Genomic DNA, 24,277 nt, shown 5'->3' on the forward strand with positions numbered 1-24,277 from the left:
GCTTTATCCATTTGATCAGAATAATCATCCATAGCCTTAAAAAGCAATCTATGTGTGGGTTCCATCATCCATATCCAATATCAGAGGCAGGAGGCTGGAAACACAGCAGAGCAAATGCCACCGGGGAAAAGAGAAAAGTAGTAGCTCAGACAACTGCAGTTCTAGGTGTATTGTGCACACTGATTTATGTAAGCGTTCCTACCTGCACACCCTACACGCTTCTGACCCTGATCAAATCCGGCTGTGTCCAGGCACTGTTTGCAAGCGCTTTTTTTTTTTTTTTTTTTAAATTATTTATTTTTTGTACGTGCATTTTGTTTTTATACTTTTTTTTTTTTTTTTTTTTTTTTTTTCTGTCCATACACACATGCAGGCTAATCAGCCAGGCAGAGTGCATAGTCGTGTGATCTCGGGTGAACATATAGGTGAGAAATTAAGCAGCACACAGGTCAAACGCACGGCCTTACCTTTTCATGGCTTCCCGCCATGCCTCACGGAGCGGCTGTGTGACCTGTTCATTGGTTTCTTTATTGGAATAAAAGCCTTTATGGATGACACGAGTGCTGGACTCTTATTAATAAAATAAACTGGTTTTTAATATGGATAAAGGGCAATTAAGAATAGGTGACGATCCCCACAGCCCATAGTTTGGTGTTATGAATGGTGAGTCAGGGCTGGCGTCTGGGAACTAATGAGACTCGGATTAGGCTTTAATTTAGTGAGGCCTCCACCTAGGTATCGGACCCACGTGTACTTCAGGTAGTAGTAATGGGTCTATTAACATGACGCCCAAGGAGAAACTTCCATTCTAGGTCTGATCTGTAATGTGACTTAGTTCTTGTCTTCCTTTCCCTTCTATGTGGCTTCTTTATTTAATGTGGTTTTGATTGTTTAAAAACTGATGGGAAATGTCAGTAAAAATCCTTTTATTGAAAGCAGAAACTGAAAACGACGTATCCCTGTCACTGTATAGGTGATACGAGGTGTGCGAGTGTTGGATGCCGATTCTGGTGGGTTTCACCACTGAGCCCCCTATGATTCCCGAGGTTCCTTTGAATGTCGACATTTTCTTGCTCACACATCACTTCTATATGAAAATGAGATCAGAGCTCTGTTATTGGGATCAAAAGTGGGATTCCCAATGGTGGGAACAAAGGAATAAGTCATGTCTGACGGGGTAGTGATTGACGTCTGCTGATCGTCACTCTGGGTATGTTTGAGGCCACGATCACGTTACACCGTAACTTACAAGGCCACGATCACGTTATACCGTATGCTGACAATTTGCTTGTACAAGTTAAACCTGTCTATAGGGTATATTGTGTTCAGGTAGTATACATATATACCACAAAGGTGTGGCATAACATGGGGATTATGCTATTTGATGCAACAGTTACAGCTGGCATGGTGGTCACTAAAAAAAAAAAAAGTGTAAAAGCCATATGTACATCAGACTGGGAGTGCATTGGGGGGGTGTCCATGCAATATAACAACTCCAAGTGTCCTGGCACGCCCCTTAGTGCACTCCCAGCCTGATTTGCATATGACTTCTTTGCTAGATTTTTCATCAAGGTCACATCTGATCTCTACAAGAAAACTCAAGTCTATACAACCGTATGTGAATATGTGCTGACTGATTCCCTTTTATTGAAATTCTGATTTTGTGAAATCCACCAGAAATAATCCCGTATAATGCATCCGTAGGGTAACTGAATAGGGCTAAAAATGGTTAATCTTCTGATCTCCCCGATAGGTGCAGATTTCATTGCATGTTTTTTTGTTTTTTTTTTTTTTGTCTCCTGCAGACTCAGATTGACGAGTTCGAGCACAAGCTGATTGTTTGCCACAACAAAGGTTTGGAGAACATGGACGCCCCTGGAGAAACCATCCAGAACGGAGACGCCCCGCCGTTATCTGTGAAGAAGAATCCGCCTGGTAAGTGCCGAGCGACGGCATCGTCCTCATTCAGATTAATGTCTGACAACCCGTGGTCACGGTGACGCTAGATCCCCAGGAGGCATCTGACAACCTTTGTGATGGGGTAGGTCCATGCTGACGGCTGAGGTCACGTTTCCTTTCCAGGTAAGAGACGTCCTCTTAAGTCTGTGAACAACAAAGCCTCAAAAGTTACTGAAGAAAGTGACTTCCAGACTCCAAAAACTCGAGCCCCCAGAAAAAATGTCAGGAAGGTGACGGTGAAGTTCTCCAGTGATGAAGAGTCGGACGGTGAGTAATTCCAGGGTTATGTAATCCCCAGGAAGGTTTACCTCTAGTTCTCTTGTAATGGATTTGCTCAGATTTGATCTTCACATTTTTTTTTTTTCCTCCTTTCCAGATTCAGAAACGGAGTTCAGTGAAGCAGAAACTCCTAAAAATACTACCCCCATCAGACGCACCTCTACCCGATCCCGGGCCCGGTGACCTGCTCTGTGGGCGCCTCCTGTGTGACTGCACTTCATGTAACACTCGGCCTTTTTTAGGTGCTTCTTGTATAATATTAAATCTTTATCTTCTTAAACTTGCCGTTAGTGTGATCCATGCCCCCTGCAGAGCTCACAATGCTGCACCCTGCTGATAAATGTACTGAGGGCCATGATAGAAAGGTGCCGGGATATGTAGGTCGTCACCGCTCTGTTTATTGGGCTGTAGATGACCCGGTACACCTCCAAAAGAGCCAGTAATGGCCACTAAGGCATCAGAACTATGGAGCAATGGAAGGTGCCGGCTCGGGTCTGACCAAAGAGGCTTGGTTTTACATCTAGACGGCCAGATGCATCACTTAAGAGATGTACTATAGAGGCTGGCAGCGACACTGACGGGGCAGCGTTCTGGCATCACATGTGCCGCTACCTAAGCACTGTACACAGCCCCCCATCACAGCAGCGCTGGTCGTAATTTTAGCAGGTTGATATTGCCGCACTCAAATTGTTCAGGAAAAGTGATTTAAAAACATTGCGTGTGATTACGAGGCCCGGCACATTAGATCTGTCTGATGGCCGATTTGTTGGATGCAACATCGGACTGGAGCATTTTGGTCCCACCAAAGAAAATCATTCTTGGGGGGCCCACTATGTAGCTACATGGAAATAAATACAAGACCACCAATTGTGTGGTAAAACACGCAAATATCAGGGTATAATATAAGGTAGCACACGTCTTAATTATGTAGCAGGGGTTGGGGTAGCCCCCTAATGGAATATAAAGTAGCCCCCCTCATGCAATATAATGCAGCCCCCCTCAGAGGTGTATCTAGCCTTTCCAGCACCCGGGGCAAAGGATCAGTTTGGTGCCCCCCCCAAACCCTCCCCCATTTGAACCTTAACTCTATTGAAACAGTATGACCAAGCCAAGGTACGTTCCTGAATTTCCATAATGTTAAAATAGATACCAATAAAAGTAAAATTAATTGAGACATCAGTAGGTTAAGTGTTTTTGAATATCCATATTGAATCAGGAGCCCCATATAATGCTCCATAAAGTTCATGATGGGCCCCATTAGATGCTCCATACAAAAATATGCCCCATATAATGCTGCACAAAGGTCAATAATGGCCCACATAAGATGCTCCATAGACACATTTGCCCCATATATTGCTGCACAAACGTTATGGCCCCATAAGATGCTCCATACAGACACTTGCCCCATTATAGTGCTGCACAAACACTATGGCCCCACATATAGTGCTGCACAAACGTTATGGCCCCCATATAGTGCTGCACAAATGTTATGGCCCCATAAGATGCCCCACACAGATATTTGCCCCATTTGCTGTTACAGCGATAAAAAAAAAAAAATCACATACTCACCTCCGTCGCTCAGGCCCCGGCACTTTCAATATTCACCTGACTTCGTTACAGCTGCCGCTCCATCTCCCGCCTCCTCTGCACTGACTGTCAGGCAGAGGGCGTGCACTAACTACGTCACCGCGCCCTCTGACCTCAGCGTCACTGCAGAAGACGGACCGGCGGCTGTAACGAGGAGAGGTGAATATCGCGCAGCGCTCCCCTCCCCGTATACTCACCTGCTCCTGGCGCTGTGTTGTCCCTGCTTCCCTGGTGCCGGCAGCTACCCCCTGTACTGAGTCACCGTTACCGCTCATTACAGTAATGAATATGCGGCTCCACCCCTATTACTGTAATGAGCGGTACCATGTGGCCGCTCAGTACAGGAAGAAGCCTGGGCAGCCAGGGACCGCGCCAGGAGTAGGTGAGTAGAATTAGACAGCCCCCGCTCCCTGGCCCTGCCAACCCCCTCCTTGGACCGCCGCATCATCAGGCGGCCTGCTGGGGCCCCCCCTGTCGGCTGTGCCCAGGGCACATGCCCCGGCTGCCCCCCCCCCCCCCCCCTAGATACGCCACTGGCCCCCCTCAATCATTGTTCTCATTGCCACCTCCATCATTGCCTTCTCACCCACCACCCCTATCATTACCCTTTCCACCACCTCCATCATTACCTTTTCCACCACCTCCATCATTGCCTCCTCCCTCACCTCCATCATTGCACATTCCACCATCGTTCTTTCCTCCACCAACATTGCCTTCACCACCTCCATCACTGCTCTCTCCATCACCCCCATCATTGTCCTCTCCAATACACACACACCCCACACCACTCCCACTCATACACACAGTACCACTCAGGAGTACTGTATAATAAATGGTTATGTATTTATTTTTTTTCTCTCCCCCTCCTATTGTTCAAAGCCTGGCCTCTTTCCAGACAGTGGGGTGCTGGCAGGGAGCTCTGCCTGGCCTCTTCTAGCCTCCTTATTGCATCACGTGCTTTCCTCCCTGCCTATAGGCTGGCTTTTCTCTGCCCTCCCTGCGATGCTTTGCCCCCTCTCTGCTTTTGGAGATCGCTCAGCTAGATAAAAGATTTGTACCCGGCAGCAGCAAACTAGGAAATTTTGTAATGAAAACTTAATTTAGAAAGTTGCTAATTTTCATTTAGGAAACAAACCCTGTACAGATGTCTGTGGCCGCAGGTTACGTGGCTTATGGCTGTACTATAAGAGCAGCCGCTGAGTCCTGCAGCAGCGATGTGGGGGAAAAAAGTGCCACTTCTGCTCTTCTAATATGTGTATAATACCAGCTTTGTTTTCAGGCGTGCCCCATCGCTGGATCCTTTCCATCACTAATGGCTGGGCTGGCACATAGTCTGATGGTTTCTTGGCTGCCATCAATCACTGCGCTGCCTGGCTACCAGAAGATGCAAAGTCCTAAGAAGTTTTAGACTGAGCTGGTTAAATAGTTTGTGGCGTTGCGATCGGCTGCCGGACGGATCAACCACTTGTGTTTTTGCAGCTGCTCTCAGCAGTTGTCGTTGTTCACCTGGCGCGTCGTGTTCAGTCGCAGCTTTGGCTTCTTGGATTGTACGTCTCTGAGAAGCAGGATATCTTGGTAAATTGCGTAAAGACAACTGTTCCCCTTCCTCCTTATTATTATTTATTTTTATGTAGGTACAACATCCTCCATAATGAATGTAAAGCCTTCTGATAACTGTAGCGCTTGTGGGCCACTAGAGGGCGCAGTGATGGTAAAATAAAGGAATCTGGCAGATGGTGGGCTTCCTCTGCTGATCGCAGCGTGCCCCCCGAATACTAACAACGTGGGCTCATCTGCAGTCAGGAAACGAGCGCATTTCATGCCGGTTTTGATCTTGAAGCTGAACTTTATGTTGGAGACAAGTGGGTCATCAGGGATAAGAGGGGGTGTTTGTACAGCTTGGACCCCTGACGTGCAATGTGCTGTACAGACCTTGGGCAGCCATGACTTGCATGTTTCTTTCTAAAGGTGTCAGTGCAAAATCTGTATTTACTGCCAACAAGAGCATCACAATGTGTTCCACCTGGTCCCTGGGCTCTAGCAGTTTCTGATGGTTGCCCCTTACATGAGATTAAGGCCCCAATCAATCAATGATATTTTTTTACACCGTCTTGATGAATGTCATCCCTTGGCATCACAGACTTGGCCCTATCCTGGATCTCATCATACCTAACAGACCGGACATTCAGCGTCTCCCACTCACACACCACCTCCTCACCTCGCCCCCTATCTGTCGGAGTCCCACAAGGTTCAGTCCTTGGGCCCCTGCTCTTCTCCATTTACACCTTTGGCCTGGGACAGCTCATAGAATCTCATGGCTTTCAGTATCACCTCTATGCTGATGACACACAGATCTACATCTCTGGACCAGATATCACCTCCCTACTAACCAGAATCCCTCAATGTCTGTCCACTATTTCATCCTTCTTCTCCGCTAGATTTCTGAAACTTAACATGGACAAAACAGAATTCATCATCTTTCCCCCATCTCACGTGATCCCCCCAACGAACCTATCCATTACAGTAAATGGCTGCCCACTCTCCCCAGTCCCACAAGCTCGCTGCCTCGGGGTAATCCTTGACGCTGATCTCTCCTTCAAACCACATATCCAAGCCCTTTCCACTTCCTGCCGACTTCAACTCAAAAATATTGCACGAATCCGTTCATTCCTCAACCAAGAATCTGCAAAAACCCTAGTCCATGCCCTCATCATCTCTCGCCTTGACTACTGCAACCTTCTGCTCTGTGGCCTCCCCTCAAACACTCTCGCACCCCTCCAATCTATTCTAAACTCTGCTGCCCGACAAATCCACCTGTCCCCCCGCTATTCTCCGGCCTCTCCCCTCTGTCAATCCCTTCACTGGCTCCCCATTGCCCAGAGACTCCAGTACAAAATCCTAACCATGACGTACAAAGCCATCCACAACCTGTCTCCTCCATACATCTGCGACCTCATCTCCCGGTACTTTCCTACACGCAACCTCCGATCCTCACAAGATCTCCTTCTCTACTCCCCTCTTATCTCCTCTTCCCACAATCGCATACAAGATTTCTCTCGCGTATCACCCCTACTCTGGAACCCTCTACCACAACACATCAGACTCTCGCCCACCATCGAAACCTTCAAAAAGAATCTGAAGACCCACCTCTTCCGACAAGCCTACAACCTGCAGTAACCACCGATCGACCAAACCGCTGCATGACCAGCTCTATCCTCGCCTACTGTATTCTCACCCATCCCTTGTAGATTGTGAGCCCTCGCGGGCAGGGTCCTCTCTCCTCCTGGACCAGTTATGACTTGTATTGTTCAAGATTATTGTACTTGTTATTATGTATACCCCTCCTCACTTGTAAAGCGCCATGGAATAAATGGCGCTATAACAATAAATAATAATAAATAATAATAATAATGTCTCTTACTGAACCTGGCTCCTCTTCCAGCGGCCGTGCACAATGAATGTCAAAGACTAGAGTAAACCGGTCCTAATTTACTCACTTCTTTTACTCCTATTTTAATGAATTGTCAGTTGTGCTTGGTGACCCCCTTAGTTCTTTATCTAGACTCCTCATGTGCAGAATATCTGCTGCCCCCCTGCCGTGCAGTCCACCATCACTGATCGAAGCGCGTTCCTGTAATAAAGGCCACCAGGGTAACAAGTCCGTCTATTACATTTCTTCCCTCCTGAAATTTCTCCTATCTGTTGTGGGTGAGGGGAAGGAACCACCTCAACTCGGCCACGAAGAGGAGACCCCGTAACGTTACAGAGCGGGGGGCCGAGGGCAGAAAAGTCACCACCGCTCTGCTGACCCCATAACTGCAGAGTCCAGACCTCCTCTGGTATAACATCAGCACAAAGACAGCGCCCCCGCCAGGAGCTTAATGGCCGAGCAACCGTACATCAAGCATTGGATGGAGTGGTGTAAAGCCGCCATCACTGAATTCTGGAGGAGACGTGTTCTGTGCAGTGACGGATCACACTTCTCTCTCTGGTGTCTGATGGAGGAGTCTGGGTTTGGTTATTCCTGGAGAACATCGCCCCCTGTACAGATGGTGGAGGAGGATGATGCTATGGGCTGTTATCGGGGGGGGTGGCCTGGGACCCTTGGAGCCAGTGAAGAGAAATCTTAAAGCTTCAGCACAAAACATTGAGGACAATTGTAGCTTCAGCTCTGTGGGAACCGTTTGAGGAAGACCCTTACATTGTCATCTGTTGTGACACTACAACTCTCAGCATGCCCTGTATTTTAAGTGGTATTCCAAGGCATTGAGGGCATATTTTAAAAGACCTTTCAGTCTGGATGGTGGGGGTCTCGGTCTCCAAAACAAGGCTTCCAATCATCCCTTCTGTGCCAGTTTGTTGGAATCCAAAATTTGGTGCAAGAGTTACAAAAAAAAATTAGTGACGTTTTGGGTTCAGGATTTCTCCAGAAAATAAGCGGCTTTGCTAAACCCAGGTGATTCAGAGATGATGTGCCAGCGCTGTGTGGTCACTGATGAAATTGGAAAGTTGGGGTCTCACTCACTGTAGGTGATGTACCAGGGGCTACTCTACATTCACTTTGTCAATTTTTGTCTTTGTCTTGTCGTTTTTTTTTTTGTTTGTTTGTTTTTTTTTTCAAATTATTTTAATTTGCGCCCGATTTTGTCTGGGAGGTTTTTTTGTTGGTACACCGCAAATTTTAGTTTGTCATATTAACACTTTGGGGCTTCTTGCTTTAAAAAGGTGCAAAGAAGGTAAAAAAGCATTGTTATTTTGGTGCAGAATTCATGAACTCGCTTGTGGAATCTTGAAGAATTGGGTAAAAACTCCAATGTTGAATTGAGCCCTCGGAGCATCAGACGTGGCCCTTTGCACATGTAACGGAACTGATTTTCACTTGCTGAATCTCCTGCAATAATTCTGCCTTGTGTGAATACAGTCTCTGGTTTATCGTCACGTTCATCACTGCGGCTCCACTTGAGATCTGTGCTGCCTTTCCCCCCTCATTCACCGCAGACCCACCAGGCTCTGTCGCCTCTCGTGTGAACGTGCAGCTGGAATCGGGCCGAGTCCTCACCAGGGGCAATGTCATAAGAGGATGCACCGCTCTGCCCCACATAGGACCGGCTGGACCTGACCTGACCCTTCACCCTGCTGGGCGAGTTCAGTGATGGCTGGGACCGGAGCTGTAAGATTTCATGATCGCCAGTAGTGAGGAGCGAGTGCAAGAACTGCACCCGATAGACATCGAATATATGTAGCTGTTATATAACCTAGTGGAGAGACCACCTCTGTCCTTGTGACTCGGTTTTCCAGCATTTTCCCACTGATTGACCAGATTGAAATTTGGGAAATCGGAGACCCGACGTTGCCGTGATCTTTATCGTCCTCAAACAATTGCTGAACAATTTTTGCAGTGTTGCTAGGAAGTTGAAGAATCCCACTGCGGTGAAGGAGTGGGCTAGGTCTGTACAGTGTTTCTACAAGTTGTATGTGTTGCATCCACGGGATTAATGCCAGGACCTAAGGCATCATGTCTTCCTATAGTGCAGTCTGACCGTGGGTGTATGCTGCTGCCACTAGGAGGACACTAAGTGATACAAAGAAAGTTCTCCCCTCCCCTGCAGTATACACCCTCCTGCTGGCTCTCAGCTAACCATTTCTTGCTTAGTGTCTGTAGGAGGCATTTGGGTCTGTTTTCAGACCCCAACATTTGTTATTTTTGTTTTCTGTAAATTTTTATTTTTTAATTAACTGAGTGAAGGGGGCGACTGATTCCTTTCTAGGGTCCGCTCTCTCCCGAACCATCAACAGGCAAGCACGGCGAGTATACCTCCCCGTACCTTTTCTGCGACGACTGGGGCACGCCTAATCTACGCTAGGGCGACGGTTCCTATACAGTCCCGATCTCCCCCCTGTAAGATGGCGAGCACATAGAGTATACCTCTTATGTGCATCTCCCGGGCTCCTCCGCAATTAAGCCCTCACCTGTTGGCGTCATGTAGTCCCCACAGTAGCCGTAAGTCCCCTGCGGCAGGCACCGCCATAAGTCCCCTGCGGCAGGCACATATGAAGATGGACAGAGACTCTCCATCCCCTGGCCAAGGAAGGATCGATTAAGCTTATTCCCTCGCAATAGAGGCTGCATCTCTGCTCGGTGGTGGTGAGTAGTTTCCTTCCTCACGCTACCTGCATGGAAGGTGCGGTCCTGGTCCCTGGGGAGAGGTGCCGCTGGCCGGTACGCCAGTGGCAATCATTCGGCGCTACGTCGCGGCCCGCCGACGCGCTCCATAAATTTAGTCCCCGGCTTTTTCAGCCGGACTAGGCCGCAGTTGAAATTCCCGCCAACCGCCGGAGCCCCGCCCAGCTCACTTCAGGGGCGACGGTGCCTTCATGGTCCCGATCTCCCCACACCAGCAGCAGGCGACCACATGGAGTGTCTCCTCCATGTATCCTCTCCTGGAGCCAGGCCTAATGCCGGACAACTGGCCCTGTCCACCCGGGGGCTGAACTCCGTGGATGTACAGAGGCCCCTCTCTATGGCGTCCGAGCAGCCCCCACTGTCCCACCACTGTGAATGCGGATGGCACAAGGAGGCGGACGGTTCCTCTCCACCTCCCTAACAAAAGGGATGATGGATTGAGGTTTATCCCTCTATCCCTGCACCGTCCACGCTGCAATACCCGACATCCGCGTCGGCTCCATGCCGGGACGCGCACCGTTGGTGAGTGGATCCTGCCAGCGATGGGCTTCTGCAGCGGGATATTGACAGGCAGTCTCAGGCTTCCCTGTGGCCACCTCCCTGAGGTAACGCTCCAGCCGGCTACAAATTTTAGCCCCCGCCTTCGGCCGATGTGTAGGCCGCACCCCGGAAGCGCACTGTGGCGTCCTAAGGCAGCTCTGCCTTTTTTCCTGGCGCTTTTCGCCTGGCACGGAAGCACTCAATTTTCTCGAGCAACGCCCCTCACTTCTACGCTGGCACCGGCTGCAGAAATTTAGGCCCCGGCTTGGGCCTATTCATGGAAGTCTGGCTCCGCCCACGTCATGCATGTGGCTCCGCCCCCTGAATTGGCGCTTCTCGCTCGCTGCGAGATTTTACCTAAACCCGCATGACCAGTATTCCTGGTCTTAAAGGCACATGACCAGTATCCCCTGGTCTTAAAGGCACATGACCAGTATTCCCTGGTCTTAAAGGCACACGACCAGTATTCCCTGGTCTTAAAGGCACACGACCAGTATTCCCTGGTCTTAAAGGCACACGACCAGTATTCCCTGGTCTTAAAGGCACATGACCTGTATTCCTGGTCTTAAAGGCACACGACCAGTATTCCCTGGTCTTAAAGGCACACGACCAGTATTCCCTGGTCTTAAAGGCACACGACCAGTATTCCCTGGTCTTAAAGGCACACGACCAGTATTCCCTGGTCTTAAAGGCACACGACCAGTATTCCCTGGTCTTAAAGGCACACGACCAGTATTCCCTGGTCTTAAAGGCACACGACCAGTATTCCCTGGTCTTAAAGGCACATGACCTATCCGAAGCTGGTCATAAATGAGGAGCCCTCTGCCGCTGATCCCAGTTTATCCCAGTGTAACTAGTTCCCTCAGTGGACTTCGTCACTGCCGCAACCCATGGTTTTTCTGACCAAGAAATTTAATCCCTCTGTGGCTCGGAGTGCTTGCAGGACCGATATATCTGGTCCCTCTCCTACATGGGATCCGTCGGCTAGCAGGGGCCGCGAGTATTCTAGAAACGTACAGGCATCTACAAAAGGGAAGTTCTCATTTCATGATCTCTCTCCAAGGATTTGCTGACAACAAGACTCTGAATATGGATCGGATGTTGCCTTGGACCTGGACTTGCCAGAGTTTCAGTAAAGGATGACTCGCCTATTTATTATTATTATTATTATTATTATTATTTATTGTTATAGCACCATTTATTCCATGGCGCTTTACAAGTGAGGAGGGGTATACATAATAAAAACAAGTACAATAATCTTGAACAATACAAGTCACGACTGGTACAGGAGGAGAGAGGACCCTGCCCGCGAAGGATCACAATCTACAAGGGATGGGTTAGGATACAGTAGGTGAGGATAGAGCTGATCGTGCAGCGGTTGGTTGATCGGTGGTTACTGCAGGTTGTAGGCTTGTCGGAAGAGGTGGGTCTTCAGATTCTTTTTGAAGGTTTCGATGGTGGGCGAGAGTCTGATGTGTTGTGGTAGAGGGTTCCAGAGTAGGGGTGATACGCGAGAGAAATCTTATATACGATTGTGGGAAGAGGAGATAAGAGGGGAGTAGAGAAGGAGATCTTGTGAGGATCGGAGGTTGCGTGTAGGAAAGTACCGGGAGATGAGGTCACAGATGTAAGGAGGAGACAGGTTGTGGATGGCTTTGTACGTCATGGTTAGGGTTTTGTACTGGAGTCTCTGGGCAATGGGGAGCCAGTGAAGGGATTGACAGAGGGGAGAGGCCGGAGAATAGCGGGGGGACAGGTGGATTAGTCGGGCAGCAGAGTTTAGAATAGATTGGAGGGGTGCGAGAGTGTTTGAGGGGAGGCCACAGAGCAGGAGGTTGCAGTAGTCAAGGCGAGAGATGATGAGGGCATGGACTAGGGTTTTTGCAGATTCTTGGTTGAGGAATTAACGGATTCGTGCAATATTTTTGAGTTGAAGTCGGCAGGAAGTGGAAAGGGCTTGGATATGTGGTTTGAAGGAGAGATCAGCGTCAAGGATAACCCCGAGGCAGCGAGCTTGTGGGACTGGGGAGAGTGGGCAGCCATTTACTGTAATGGATAGGTTCGTTGGGGGGGTCACGTGAGATGGGGGAAAGATGATGAATTCTGTTTTGTCCATGTTAAGTTTCAGAAATTTAGCGGAGAAGAAGGATGAAATAGTGGACAGACATTGAGGGATTCTGGTTAGTAGGGAGGTGATATCTGGTCCAGAGATGTAGATCTGTGTGTCATCAGCATAGAGGTGATACTGAAAGCCATGAGATTCTATGAGCTGTCCCAGGCCAAAGGTGTAAATGGAGAAGAGCAGGGGCCCAAGGACTGAACCTTGCGGGACTCCGACAGATAGGGGGCGAGGTGAGGAGGTGATGTGTGAGTGGGAGACGCTGAATGTCCGGTCTGTTAGGTATGATGAGATCCAGGATAGGGCCAAGTCTGTGATGCCAAGGGATGAGAGGGTCTGTAATAATAGGGAATGGTCCACTGTGTCAAAGGCAGCCGACAGGTCGAGGAGGAGGAGAACAGAGTAGTGTCGCTTGCTCTTGGCGGTTAAGAGGTCATTGGTGACCTTAGTTAGCGCAGTTTCAGTGGAATGGTGTGACCGGAAGCCAGATTGTAAGCGGTCAAAGAGGGAGCAAGAAGAGAGATGGGAGGACAGTTCAAGGTAGACGTATTGTTCCAGTAGTTTTGAGGCATAGGGGAGAAGTGATATATGATATATTTATATCATCATCCAATCTCTGTACATTGACGAGGACTCCGGTCCTGCTCTAGACTACACAGTGTCCCTCATAAGGAGACTAAAATCCCTCGTAGAGCAGATTCACTGGACAGAAGCCTCTACGTGGGATGCCATGCCTGGTCTGATTTTTAAGGGCGACAGGCCCTTTAAAGGGCGCCAATCTCCCCACACCATCAACAGACGGGCACACGGAGTGTCGCCTCCAGGTATCCTCTTCTGCATCCAGGCCTAACGCCAGACAACCTGTCCTGTCCACCCGGAGACCTGAACTCTGTGGATGTACAGAGGCACCCTTTTCGGGCGTCTTAGCACCCCCCTCTGCATCACCACTATTTAAGGGTACCGTCACACAGTACCATTTTGATCGCTACGACGGTACGATTCATGACGTTCTAGCGATATCGTTACGATATCGCAGTGTCTGACACGCAGCAGCGATCAGGGATCCTGCTGAGAATCGTACGTCGTAGCAGATCGTATGGAACTTTCTTTCGTCGCTTGATCACCCGCTGACATCGCTGGATCGTTGTGTGTGACAGCGATCCAGCGATGTGTTCGCTTGTAACCAGGGTAAACATCGGGTAACTAATCGCAGGGCCGCGCTTAGTAACCCGATGTTTACCGTGGTTACCAGCGTAAATGTAAAAAAAACAAACAGTACATACTTACATTCCGGTGTCTGTCCTCCGGCGTCTCAGCTTCTCTGCACTGTGAGCGCCTGCCGGCCGGAAAGCGAGCACAGCGGTGACGTCTGACGTCACCGCTGTGCTTTCCGGCTATGGCGCTTACACAGTGGAGAGAAGCTGAGACGCCGGGGACAGACACCGAAATGTAAGTATGTACTGTTTGTTTTTTTTACGTTTACGCTGGTAACCAGGGTAAACATCGGGTTACTAAGCGCGGCCCTGCGCTTAGTTACCCGATGTTTACCCTGGTTACCGGGGACTTCGGCATCGCTCCAGCGCCGTGATTGCAACGTGTGACCGCAGTCTACGACGCTGGAGCGATAATCATACGATCGCTGTGACGTCACGGATCGTGCCGTCGTAGCGATTAAAATGGTACTGTGTGACGGTACCCTAACAGAAGATGCAAGAAGGCGGATGATCCCTCTCCACTTCCCTGTGAAGAGGATGGTGGATCGAGGGTTCCTAATTTTTAACTCTGCAATGACCTGCTGGAAGCAGCCGCGCATTCTGCCACTTGGCAGATTAACCGGGTACAATCTCCTGTGGTTTACCTACCAGTATCCCTGCCCGATGTGTCATCAATTAAAAATGCCACGATCTGTCAAATAGCAAATCTGGTTTGTTCCGTTTTGCGGCTACGGGTCCAGCCCTCTACCCTCCCTAGCCGCCGCATGGATTGCTAGAGCAGCGGTCTCCTGCCTGGAGACCTTAACTACTTTGATTCACACCAGTAACCCTTTCCTGAAGACAGTACAGCTGGTCAATCAAATCTTTTGAGCGGGAGACCAACGAAGGATCGTACGTTCCTACAGCCCCGACCAACAGTGAAAGGGTTGTCCGGGACAGTCTAGATCTAAGGGATCTTGGTTTCTAAAAGGGGAACGAGAAGTAGGACCGATCCCGGACCTCAAACTTCTAACAACCTTTCACAAGGTTCTTCTTCGAATGGAGTTCCTCCGCTCAGCCATTACTTCAACAGAAAAAGGTGCAGTTTCTGGCATCCATCGACATTCGGGATGCTTACCCTCTTCAAAAATTCCTTCGCTTTTCCATTTGTGAACAGCATTTAAGTTACGACCTTGTCCTTCGGCCTTGCTACCACACCCAGAGTGTTCGCAAGGGTCATGGCAGCTGTCATGTTCCTCTTGCACCTAGAGGCATGGTCGTCCTGCCCTGTTTGGCCGACTACCTGCCCTTGCTGGACTACGCTAAGTCGTCTATATCACTTGCGATACCCTCTCACCTGGGCTGGTGGCTAGACTTGGACAACTTCTCATTTCCATCCCAGCAGATATCCTTTTTGAGGATGATCTGGTACTCTTCCAGAAGGGTGGTATATCTCCCTCCAGACAAGGTCATGGTCCTTCAACAGGGAGCTCGCGCACTTGCTCACTCATCCCCTCATTTCATTCGATTTGCTGGGAGGGCTCTGAGGAAAAAATGGAGACAACAATGGAAGCAGTTTCCTTCGCTCCGTCTGCTTGACTTGCTGAAAACTGACTTTCAGACGATAGTCTCTGAGCTCCTTCTTCATCCAGGGCCTTTCTCCCGGTTCAATGGTTACTAGTAACTTCCAATGCCAGTCCTGTTCTCCCGATCATTGCTCTGGAGATCCGAAAGGTAGTCCTACAGTAGGTCCACTGCCTTATGGCGGGTCAACCCATCTGAATTCAATTGGACAATGCCACGGCTGTGCCATACGTCAATCATCTAGCAGGTACCCACGTTCAGGCACCATGACCGAGGTACCTCACATGGGCCGAGATCTATCACTCGGTGATCTCGGCAGTACATATCCCAGGAGTATAACTCTGGGCTGCGAACATATTCAGCCGTCAGGGTTTCGCCTCAAGTGAGTGGGAACTTCACCCGGAAGTCTTCCATCAGACCTGCCTTCACTGGAGCTCTCCAGTTGTAGTTCGGATGGCGTCCTGACTGATCGCCTGTGTACTCGAGTTTGTCGTTCGGCCTCGAGATCCAAGAGCCATCGCACTGCATGCTCTGGTTCTTCCGTGGTACCAGTTTCCACAACTCCCCGTTCACTACTTCCGAAAGCTTTTCAGAAGCAGAAAGGGCCCCAGTGATCCTCGGAAATCCGCACTGACCACGTCAATTTGTTTGCTTGCGGAGCTGGTAGCTTTCTGCCTTTCTGCAACAAAACTGCAAGTAGGGACCACCTCGCAGGAAGTTTTCACTTGTAGTTCTTCCCTATCGCATACCGTTAGATCATTGGGATCTATTCTATTACGGAAGGTTGCCCCTTTTTTCTCGGCGATATCCTCATCCTGACGAGTCTTCGGCGCTAACGGGTCCTTTCAGACTTTTTTCCCTTATTTCCTTCAAGGCAAGGTTGTCCTCAGGCCTTCCCCGTCCCTTGTTACCAAGGTGGTATTGTATTACCACTGTTATGAGGGCATAGTTCTTCCCTCATCTCTTTCGGCACCAGTCCACAAAATGGAATGAGTTCCCCATATTCCGGACTCTGAGTAGGTACGTCTCGAGGACGGCGTCCTTCCGAAGGTTGGACACTGTATCTTGGACTTCCTGACGGTAAGAGGAAGGCTTCCTGACGTTTACAGGAAGGGTTTCGCCGTCTTCATCGGCCATTTAGCCTGGTGTATTCCTTTCACCATCCAGGAGTCCTTCCGTGTTAGATGTCAGCCTATCTCCCTGTCTATCGTGGGTTCTAGGCACCAGGCGTCGACAAGACACGCCTGCAAGCTTGCGGATTCGTCCAGTCCGCATGCATTCTTCAAGCATTATAATTCCCAGACTTCCACAGATGTGAGTCTGGGCAGGCGGACTCTGCAGGTCGCGGTGGCGCACTTGTGAGTAGCGGTTACACAGGGCCTGATCTGATGTTGTCCCCACCCAGGGACTGCTTTGGTACGTCCCACGGTCTGTGTCCCCCAATGAGGCGAAGGAGAAAGAGGGATTTTTGTGTACTCACCGTAAAATCCTTTTCTCCGAGCCAATCATTGGGGGACACAGCTCCCATCCTGGTATTGGCTTATGCTTGTTTTTATAATCCGATATGCTATACTCTCATATATAATATGACATGCTGTAAGCTAATATGTTGTTACTGATCTACTGCTTTTTGCACCGAACTGGTTAGCTGAGAGCCAGCAGGAGGGTGTATACTGCAGGGGAGGAGCTAACTTTCTTTGTATCACTTAGTGTCCTCCTAGTGGCAAGCAGCATAACACTCCTCGGTCTGTGTCCCCCAATGATTGGCTCGGAGAAAAGGATTTTACGGTGAGTACACAAAAATCCCTCTTTTTGGTGCTTATAAAACGATCACTGTTTAGTCAGTTGCTGTTCTTTGGATCAGTTTTGGTAGGTTATTAACCACTGTACAGCCGGAGACCTGCCGTGTGGCAGGCGGGCGCCCCTAAAGACCTGCCAGGGGTTCCACAGTAAATGAAGCAGTTTAAGCATTTGCACCTCTGTTCCAGTTACGGATGCGGCTTTGCCCCGATCTCTGGATTGTGGGGGAATCTGTCAGGCTTTGTGTGTTTTTTGACTGCAGCTATGGCATTGTTATGCTGTTCCTACTACATAGATATTTGGAAAGCTGTAGACATTAAATATTTGTGTAATGAAAAGCCTTGCTACTTAACAAGCAAAAGCCCAGAAAGGCAGTGTTTGGTATTAACATGCGAGACTCGGCCGTATTTCTCACATGTGTGATCCTTATACACCGGCTCGCCATCATGTGTAGATTAACCGCTATTGCTTTAGGTCTTATGAGGTGACTGAATCTAATTAGATCCTAAACAAAGATATTTGCTTTTAAGAGACTCCTCAGAAAACTCCATATGTATGTACCCTTAGGCTATGTTCACAATGCATTTTTCCACCATTTTGTTCTGTTTTCTATTAAAAAAAAAAAAAAAAAAACACAGTAAAAAGCACTGCCCTAATGAGGTAAATGATTCTTTATTAATATCTTCCTGCTTTTGAGTCGTGTTTTTTTTTTTTTTTTTTTTTACCGCTTCAAATGCCAAGCTGCTAAATGAAGTAACCGGTCCACTCTTCAGGCTTCTTAGTCTAGGAAGTTGGTCAATACTTTTTGATAGACGTCGAGAGGAAGGCTAAAAAAACTCATAAACTTTTTTTTTTTTTTTGTATGTTTTGTAAGTGTTTCTGCTGCAAAAATAATCTTCATTGGTTACGGCATTTTCCGGACATTATTAGAAAGTGAATTTCGTGCTGGTTTTTTATAGACCTGCCTTTTTGTGTTTTTTTTTATTTTTTTTTGTATTTTTATCCAACAGTGACTACTTGGAGGAAACAGATCACATATAGAGTTTGGGGGGAGAAACCATGCACAAAAAGTGAAAAAGAAAAAAAACAACAAACCACTGCGGAGTGTTTCATATTTTCTTTGACTTGCAGCAATGAGGCCGAATCCTTTTGCTGCTGAAAAATAAAAGGCTGGGAATAAAAGTTAAGTTTTTCATGTAGTCAAATATCTCCTGCGTTTTATGGTTTTGAGATGCGGCTTTTGATAGAACTGTAAGTACAAGTTGCCGCATCAGGAAACCGCAGCAGGTCGCTGTATAACTCGTGAGCTGCTTGTGTGAACACGTCCTTGAGCGCACACAGTAGTGCGCAGGATTTATATTAGTACACAGCTATCATTTATCCACCATCCGTCCACGCACTGAAGAGGAAGCTCCTTCCTGGCAGCGCAGTCGTTGCTGCTGCAACAGAAAGTTATTGAGCTGTGGTGGAAAGTCGTAAAGCAACAAGGCATAAAAGCATCGAGGGATCAGGTGAACATTAAATATTCATCATTAGCAAGGTTAAAAGAGCAGCCGTGGAATTGTCCTTCCTGATTAACCCTGTGGTGCCGTCCATGAGACCCTCACTGCTCCGTGTAGAAAATTAGACTATTACTTAAGACTAAAGCAAATAAACTGCACGATTTTGGTGGAGTCAGAGTCAGTATAAAAGACTGACTCCTAAAATATGTAATAAATTGGGGTCCGTGCGGGATGTGCTGTAAATGTTTTCATAATCTGGAAAATTATGAAATGTCCTATAAATGTCTATTCTGTTCCTGATCTCAGGATCTCGGCTTTAGTGAGGCAGGGCTGTGGAGTTGGAGTGGAGGTGAATCTGCTGCACTTTATGCACATGCTCAGTAGTGAGGCAGGGCTGTGGAGGTGAATCTGTGCTGCACTTTATGCACATGCTCAGTAGTGAGGCAGGGCTGTGGAGTTGGAGTGGAGGTGAATCTGCTGCACTTTATGCACATGCTCAGTAGTGAGGCAGGGCTGTGGAGTCGGAGTGGAGGTGAATCTGTGCTGCACTTTATGTACATGCTCAGTAGTGACCGGTGCTGTGGAGTCGGAAGTCAGGGAAATGTCGGAGTCGGTGGTTTGGCTTACCAACTCCACAGCCCTGACTGTAACCACTATATTTAGTATTTTAGGTCAGTGGCAGTTGGGGTCCTAAGACCCCAGGAATTTCCTAAATTATGATGCATCAGCAGTCAGCTTATTTTCGAGTGTGAGAAGAGAAGGGTACGGAGCAATACACCGATCTGTTCACGGATAAGAGTCACAGGACTCAGATTATCACTGATTTAAACTATTAAACCGTGGCTATAATATGTCAAAATTTAGAAAAGTTTACTTTTTAATTTAGTTTGAATAAATAACTTGTATTAGGAGGTTAGGGTGGGGAAGAAGATAGAGGGGGGTCTTTCGGTATTCAGTGACAGAGCCAATGAAGGTGCCAACCGCAGATGTAGAAAGTCTCTAGGGTGGAAGAATTTGTGTGTTATCCTCAAAGATTTTACGTTTAATGCTATGTTCCTACTATCCGGATGGAGCAGTGCTTTGGACACTGTATTTTTGCTGTGTCCAAAGTGCTGCCGTCTATTGAACGCAGGTAAATCCGCGTGTGATCACTGAAACGTGTGGATTTACCACATTCAATACATTCTATTCATCTACTATTCTGTAACGTTTGGCCGCTGTGGTTTTGACACCGTATAAATACGCAGTGTCAAAACCACAGCAATTCCTGAACGTAGCAACGTACCTTTTTTTTTTTTTCTAATTCTTTAAGTTTTTCAATAAACAGAAAACGAGTTATAATAAACATTAGCTCACATGTCAAATTCAGATAATTTTTAGACCACAAGTCTCAAAATAATCAGGAAATCTATATAATCAATATAAACCTATTAGGAGAAAAAGGACAATTGAGCATTAAACATAAAACAATGATTCAGGTCCAGGGTGGATAGCCTTAGATACTATCATGGTCAATAAAGAAAATTATAAGGCTAGAAGATGAGACAGGAAGGACTATGATACAGCAAATTAATTTATTGACAATTGAGGACGAGTGGATGGCATAAAAAGACTGGAATAGGCTAGTATTGGGTATCGATGTGGAGGCAAGGTCGGCAGTCATGTCTACTTGAAAAATTTGAGTTAGGGGGAATGGAGAAAACTCATGTTCCAGAGCTAGAGGGAGAGGATAAAAATTCAACCCAAGGAAGGAGAAGCCACGAAGCACAGAATTTCTCGTGGGTACGTGTTTCCCAGCTAGACAGTTCCTCTAAGCGATATAAGTCTTGGACCTTAAGAGTCCATTCTTTTAGCGTTGGGGAGGCAGTTTTCATCCAATGCATTGAAATCAGGTGCTTTGCAGGTGCTAGTAAAATAGGTAGTAAGTCGTGTCTCCTTGGGTTAAAGGAGGAAGAAGGGAGGGAAAGCAGAACATCCTGGGGAGCAAGGTCTCGATCCATTAGGTTCATACTGTGGAGAGATTTGTTTATATCTGACCAAAATTGCACTACTTCCTGGCAAAACCAAAAAATATGTGCTAAGGAACCAACGGAGCGAGAGCATCTCCAACACAGCGGGGAGTCTGTTAATCCCAAATGAAACAACCTTTCTGGGGTCCAGTACCACCTAGAGAGAATTTTAAACGCGTTTTCTTGTAATAAGATACATCTGGAGAACCCGTGAGAGTTGGCAAGTACCTGTTGGGTTTCTTGGGAGGACAATGATATCTTTAACTCAGCTTCCCAGGAGGAGAGATATAAGGGTTTAAATTGAGTTGGGGCTTTGAGGAGGTTCGCGTATAATTTAGAAACCAATCTAGTGATTGGTGATTTTAGCCTCACTAGCAGATCGAGCCAGAGCCATTCTGAAGAGTGACCCACCCCAGAACTGAATTTCGTCATTATGCGGTTTATGTGGTATTTTTGGAGAAAATTTATAGGTTGTTTTGTGGCATTGATCGGCCAATTTTCATTGCAAGGAACTTGGTTTGATAGGAATTGAGAGATTGAAGCGTTTGGTAGGGATGTCCAAAGGCCATAGACATCCTCGTATGTAGGGTCCGACAACCATGGGATGATCTTAATCGGTATATTGTCGAGAAAATGGCAATATGGAAGTTGGTTTGGTATAAGGGAGCGTCTTATAGATAGTGTGTTATGTAGGATCTCATCAAATTTTCTATGTGGGCACTTGAAGGACGACCAAAGATAAAGATCAGCCTCATCACCCAGTAGAGCGAGTTCTAAGTTTGTGTTGACATTTTCTGGGTTAGGTTTTAACAAATTCATCCATCTGGCGAGATGTATAGCTTTGTAGTAAGTTTTGAGCAACGTACCTTTTGAGGTGTCTTCTATGAAGTTTGCTCTCAATTGTGTAGGTCCTTTACAGGATTACAAACGTTTTCAATCCTGTGAGTGTACTCGCTGTATCTTGGAAAATCAAAAGCTTCTTCCAATTCTTCCCTTTGAAAGAAATTTGAAGGCACACGTGGTCCCTGAGACATTATTGAGGTATGTCTGAAGGAGGATCGGGAGCATGAATTTGATCGAATTCTAGGATCCAGGCGGGTCAGGCGCCGTTTCCAGCATCTCGTCAAGTGAAAGGGTTATGGTCGGGAAGATAACTACTGGGTTAATTCGGTGGATTTTTATGGGGATCTCTTAATAAGAGAGTTCCATCATTGTCATCAGAGGATGAGGCTGTCTGAGGGTCTGCTGGCCCCTCGTAGAAGGGGGGGAAGGTACTGTCATGGCTCGACTGCAGGGCTCCATCTGGTGACCTCTGGCTGATGGTCGGTTTCCCTTTCTTTTGGACCACAGCCTGTGTTGTCTCTGTCCAACTGCTGATAATACTCTTGCCTTGCTTTGCTTCTATGCAAATCTTTTCACTTCTTCATTTGGTTTGTGCAATAACATCTTTGGGAGGGATTATTTATACTGACCATGAACTTGCAATCTTTTGCAAGTAATAATTCAAGACCGATGGTGTTTGGAGATCCAGCTTCTCCGCTATGGATTATCATGCCTGGTTAATCTCTGATATTTTTCCTGCGGTTTGTTTGTTAGTCTTCCTCCCCAGTACCCTTTCCTTTCTTTGGCGTTTGAGGTCTGGGAGGTTTTCTACATATTCCGTTTGTTGTGTGGTTCTTATTTTCTTCTGTCTTTCCTGTGTGACTGTCTGAACATGCCCTTATCCCTGCCTCTGTGTGCTACGTTCTGTTGTTTTGGGTTACACATTGTGAGTAGTTTAGGGTGCAGTTAAGGACCCTTATGGTCAGACTACATTGAATGGAGGCACCATTGCGTAATCTTAGGGTATGTTTCCACATGCCGGATTACATCTGGATTTGCTGCGGATTGGATGCTTTTTTACAGCCGCAGCATCCAGTCTGCAGCGTCCAGATGTTATAGCATAGTGGAGGGGATTTTCTGAAATCCCGTCTCCACTATGTGTGCACGGCCGCATCCGGCGGCCCTTCGTATCTGGACATACGGCGCGTCGTTATAGACTGCAGCATGTCTATTTATCTTGCGGAGACTCGTCCAATGTGCAGCCATTCCGTTATGTGGAAACATACCCTAAGGGTATGTGTCCACGTTCAGGTTTGCTTCAGGATTTTATGCAGGTAAAATCCTGACCAAAAATGCACCTGAGGTCACTGGCAGGTCACCTGCGGTGTACCTGCGTGTTTTGCTCATTGTAGCAACATGCTGCGTTCTGAAAAAACGCAACGCATGTGCGTTTTTGCGGGAAAAACGCATGCGTTTTTTAATGCACAGTGGAGACGGGGTTTCATTAAATCCCTTCCACTAAGCTGTAACATCTGGACGCTGTGTTTTTGATGCTGCGGCTCAGCGCTGCGTCAAAAACGCAGCGTTTCCTGAACGTGGACACATACCCTAAGGGTGCCAACCTCCGCGGTCAGGAAGGAACAAATCAGGGCCAGGTTAGGGATTGCCTAGTCTGAATAGGAACCTGTGTACAGGTTTACACCCCTCCTGGTTTGTACGTATCCGTGTTATTGTGCATATACGGTCATAACACCTGGATGCAGATTGTAAGAATGGCTGTTGGCTGAGAACCAAAGCATATGTTGAAGTCACCGTAAAAGGACATATACCTTTTGTGCTATGAATAAACCATGCAAAAATCCACTGCACATATACAGTAGACTGAAAAATATATCTAAAGGTATAACAAAGCGGAGAACTGTTAGGCCAAAGCTGGAAAAGAATGTTGTACAAGATGCACCCAATATTGTTCCCCAAACCTGTGACAATCATATCAATACCATAGATGAGGAATAGTAGATGGAAATACAGACTCCTACATCCCGTACTTTGTAATAGCTGATCTAATCCGGCTACTGTTTTCTCAACTTTCTCCATGAGTTTTTTTGCATGCACCCTTAAAAGTGTATACTGAATATAAATTCATTTTATCATATACCCATTACAGCCTGATCTCATTCATCCCAGAATCGGATGTTCCCGCTTACCTTTCTCCTCCATCTTTGAGAATGCGGGTGTCTGTTTAAATTTACCCCCAAAAAATGTGTTGACTTTACTGAAGGAGAGACTGGACTTTGACATGAAAGGTGTGAAGATTAGTATAGCATCGACATGTCTCAGGAGTATTGTGCAGTGAGGGGTTAACAAGGTGAATATAAAACCTGCAGTCATAGAAGGAAGCTGGAAGGGCCACCGACGTAAGAACGGCCACCGATGCAGGTAGGACCACAGATGCAGGAAGGGCCACTGACACAGATAGGACCACCGATGCAGGAAGGACCACCGACACAGGAAGGGCCACCGATGCAGATAGGGCCACCGATGCAGTAAGGACCACCGATGCAGTAAGGACCAGATGAAGATCCTACAACATGTACCCATCAACTGGACTGGCAAGTATCGGTCTGAGCAATGATCAGCTACTATCTCAATTAAAGGGGTTTTCCAGTTTTAAGTAAATAAAGCCTAAAAGGGTTTTC

The 24,277-nt window shown here is 47.4% G+C and overlaps 1 protein-coding gene across 2 annotated transcripts in view; it reads left to right on the forward strand.

Moving 5' to 3' along the window:
• Positions 1-2,518, forward strand: part of NCAPD2 (non-SMC condensin I complex subunit D2) — a 34,372-nt gene extending 31,854 nt beyond the window's left edge. For both annotated transcript variants that reach the window (XM_077258219.1, XM_077258220.1), the window contains exons 29-31: positions 1,806-1,935; positions 2,083-2,226; positions 2,336-2,518. In XM_077258219.1, coding sequence (XP_077114334.1) covers positions 1,806-1,935; positions 2,083-2,226; positions 2,336-2,421 — 360 coding nt within the window. In that variant the 3' untranslated portion in view covers positions 2,422-2,518. The remainder of the gene's footprint in view (positions 1-1,805; positions 1,936-2,082; positions 2,227-2,335) is intronic.
• The last annotated feature ends 21,759 nt before the right edge of the window (positions 2,519-24,277 follow it).

The sequence above is a fragment of the Ranitomeya variabilis genome, chromosome 4 (genome assembly GCF_051348905.1).
Source record: "Ranitomeya variabilis isolate aRanVar5 chromosome 4, aRanVar5.hap1, whole genome shotgun sequence".
Classification (NCBI taxonomy): Eukaryota; Metazoa; Chordata; class Amphibia; order Anura; family Dendrobatidae; genus Ranitomeya; species Ranitomeya variabilis.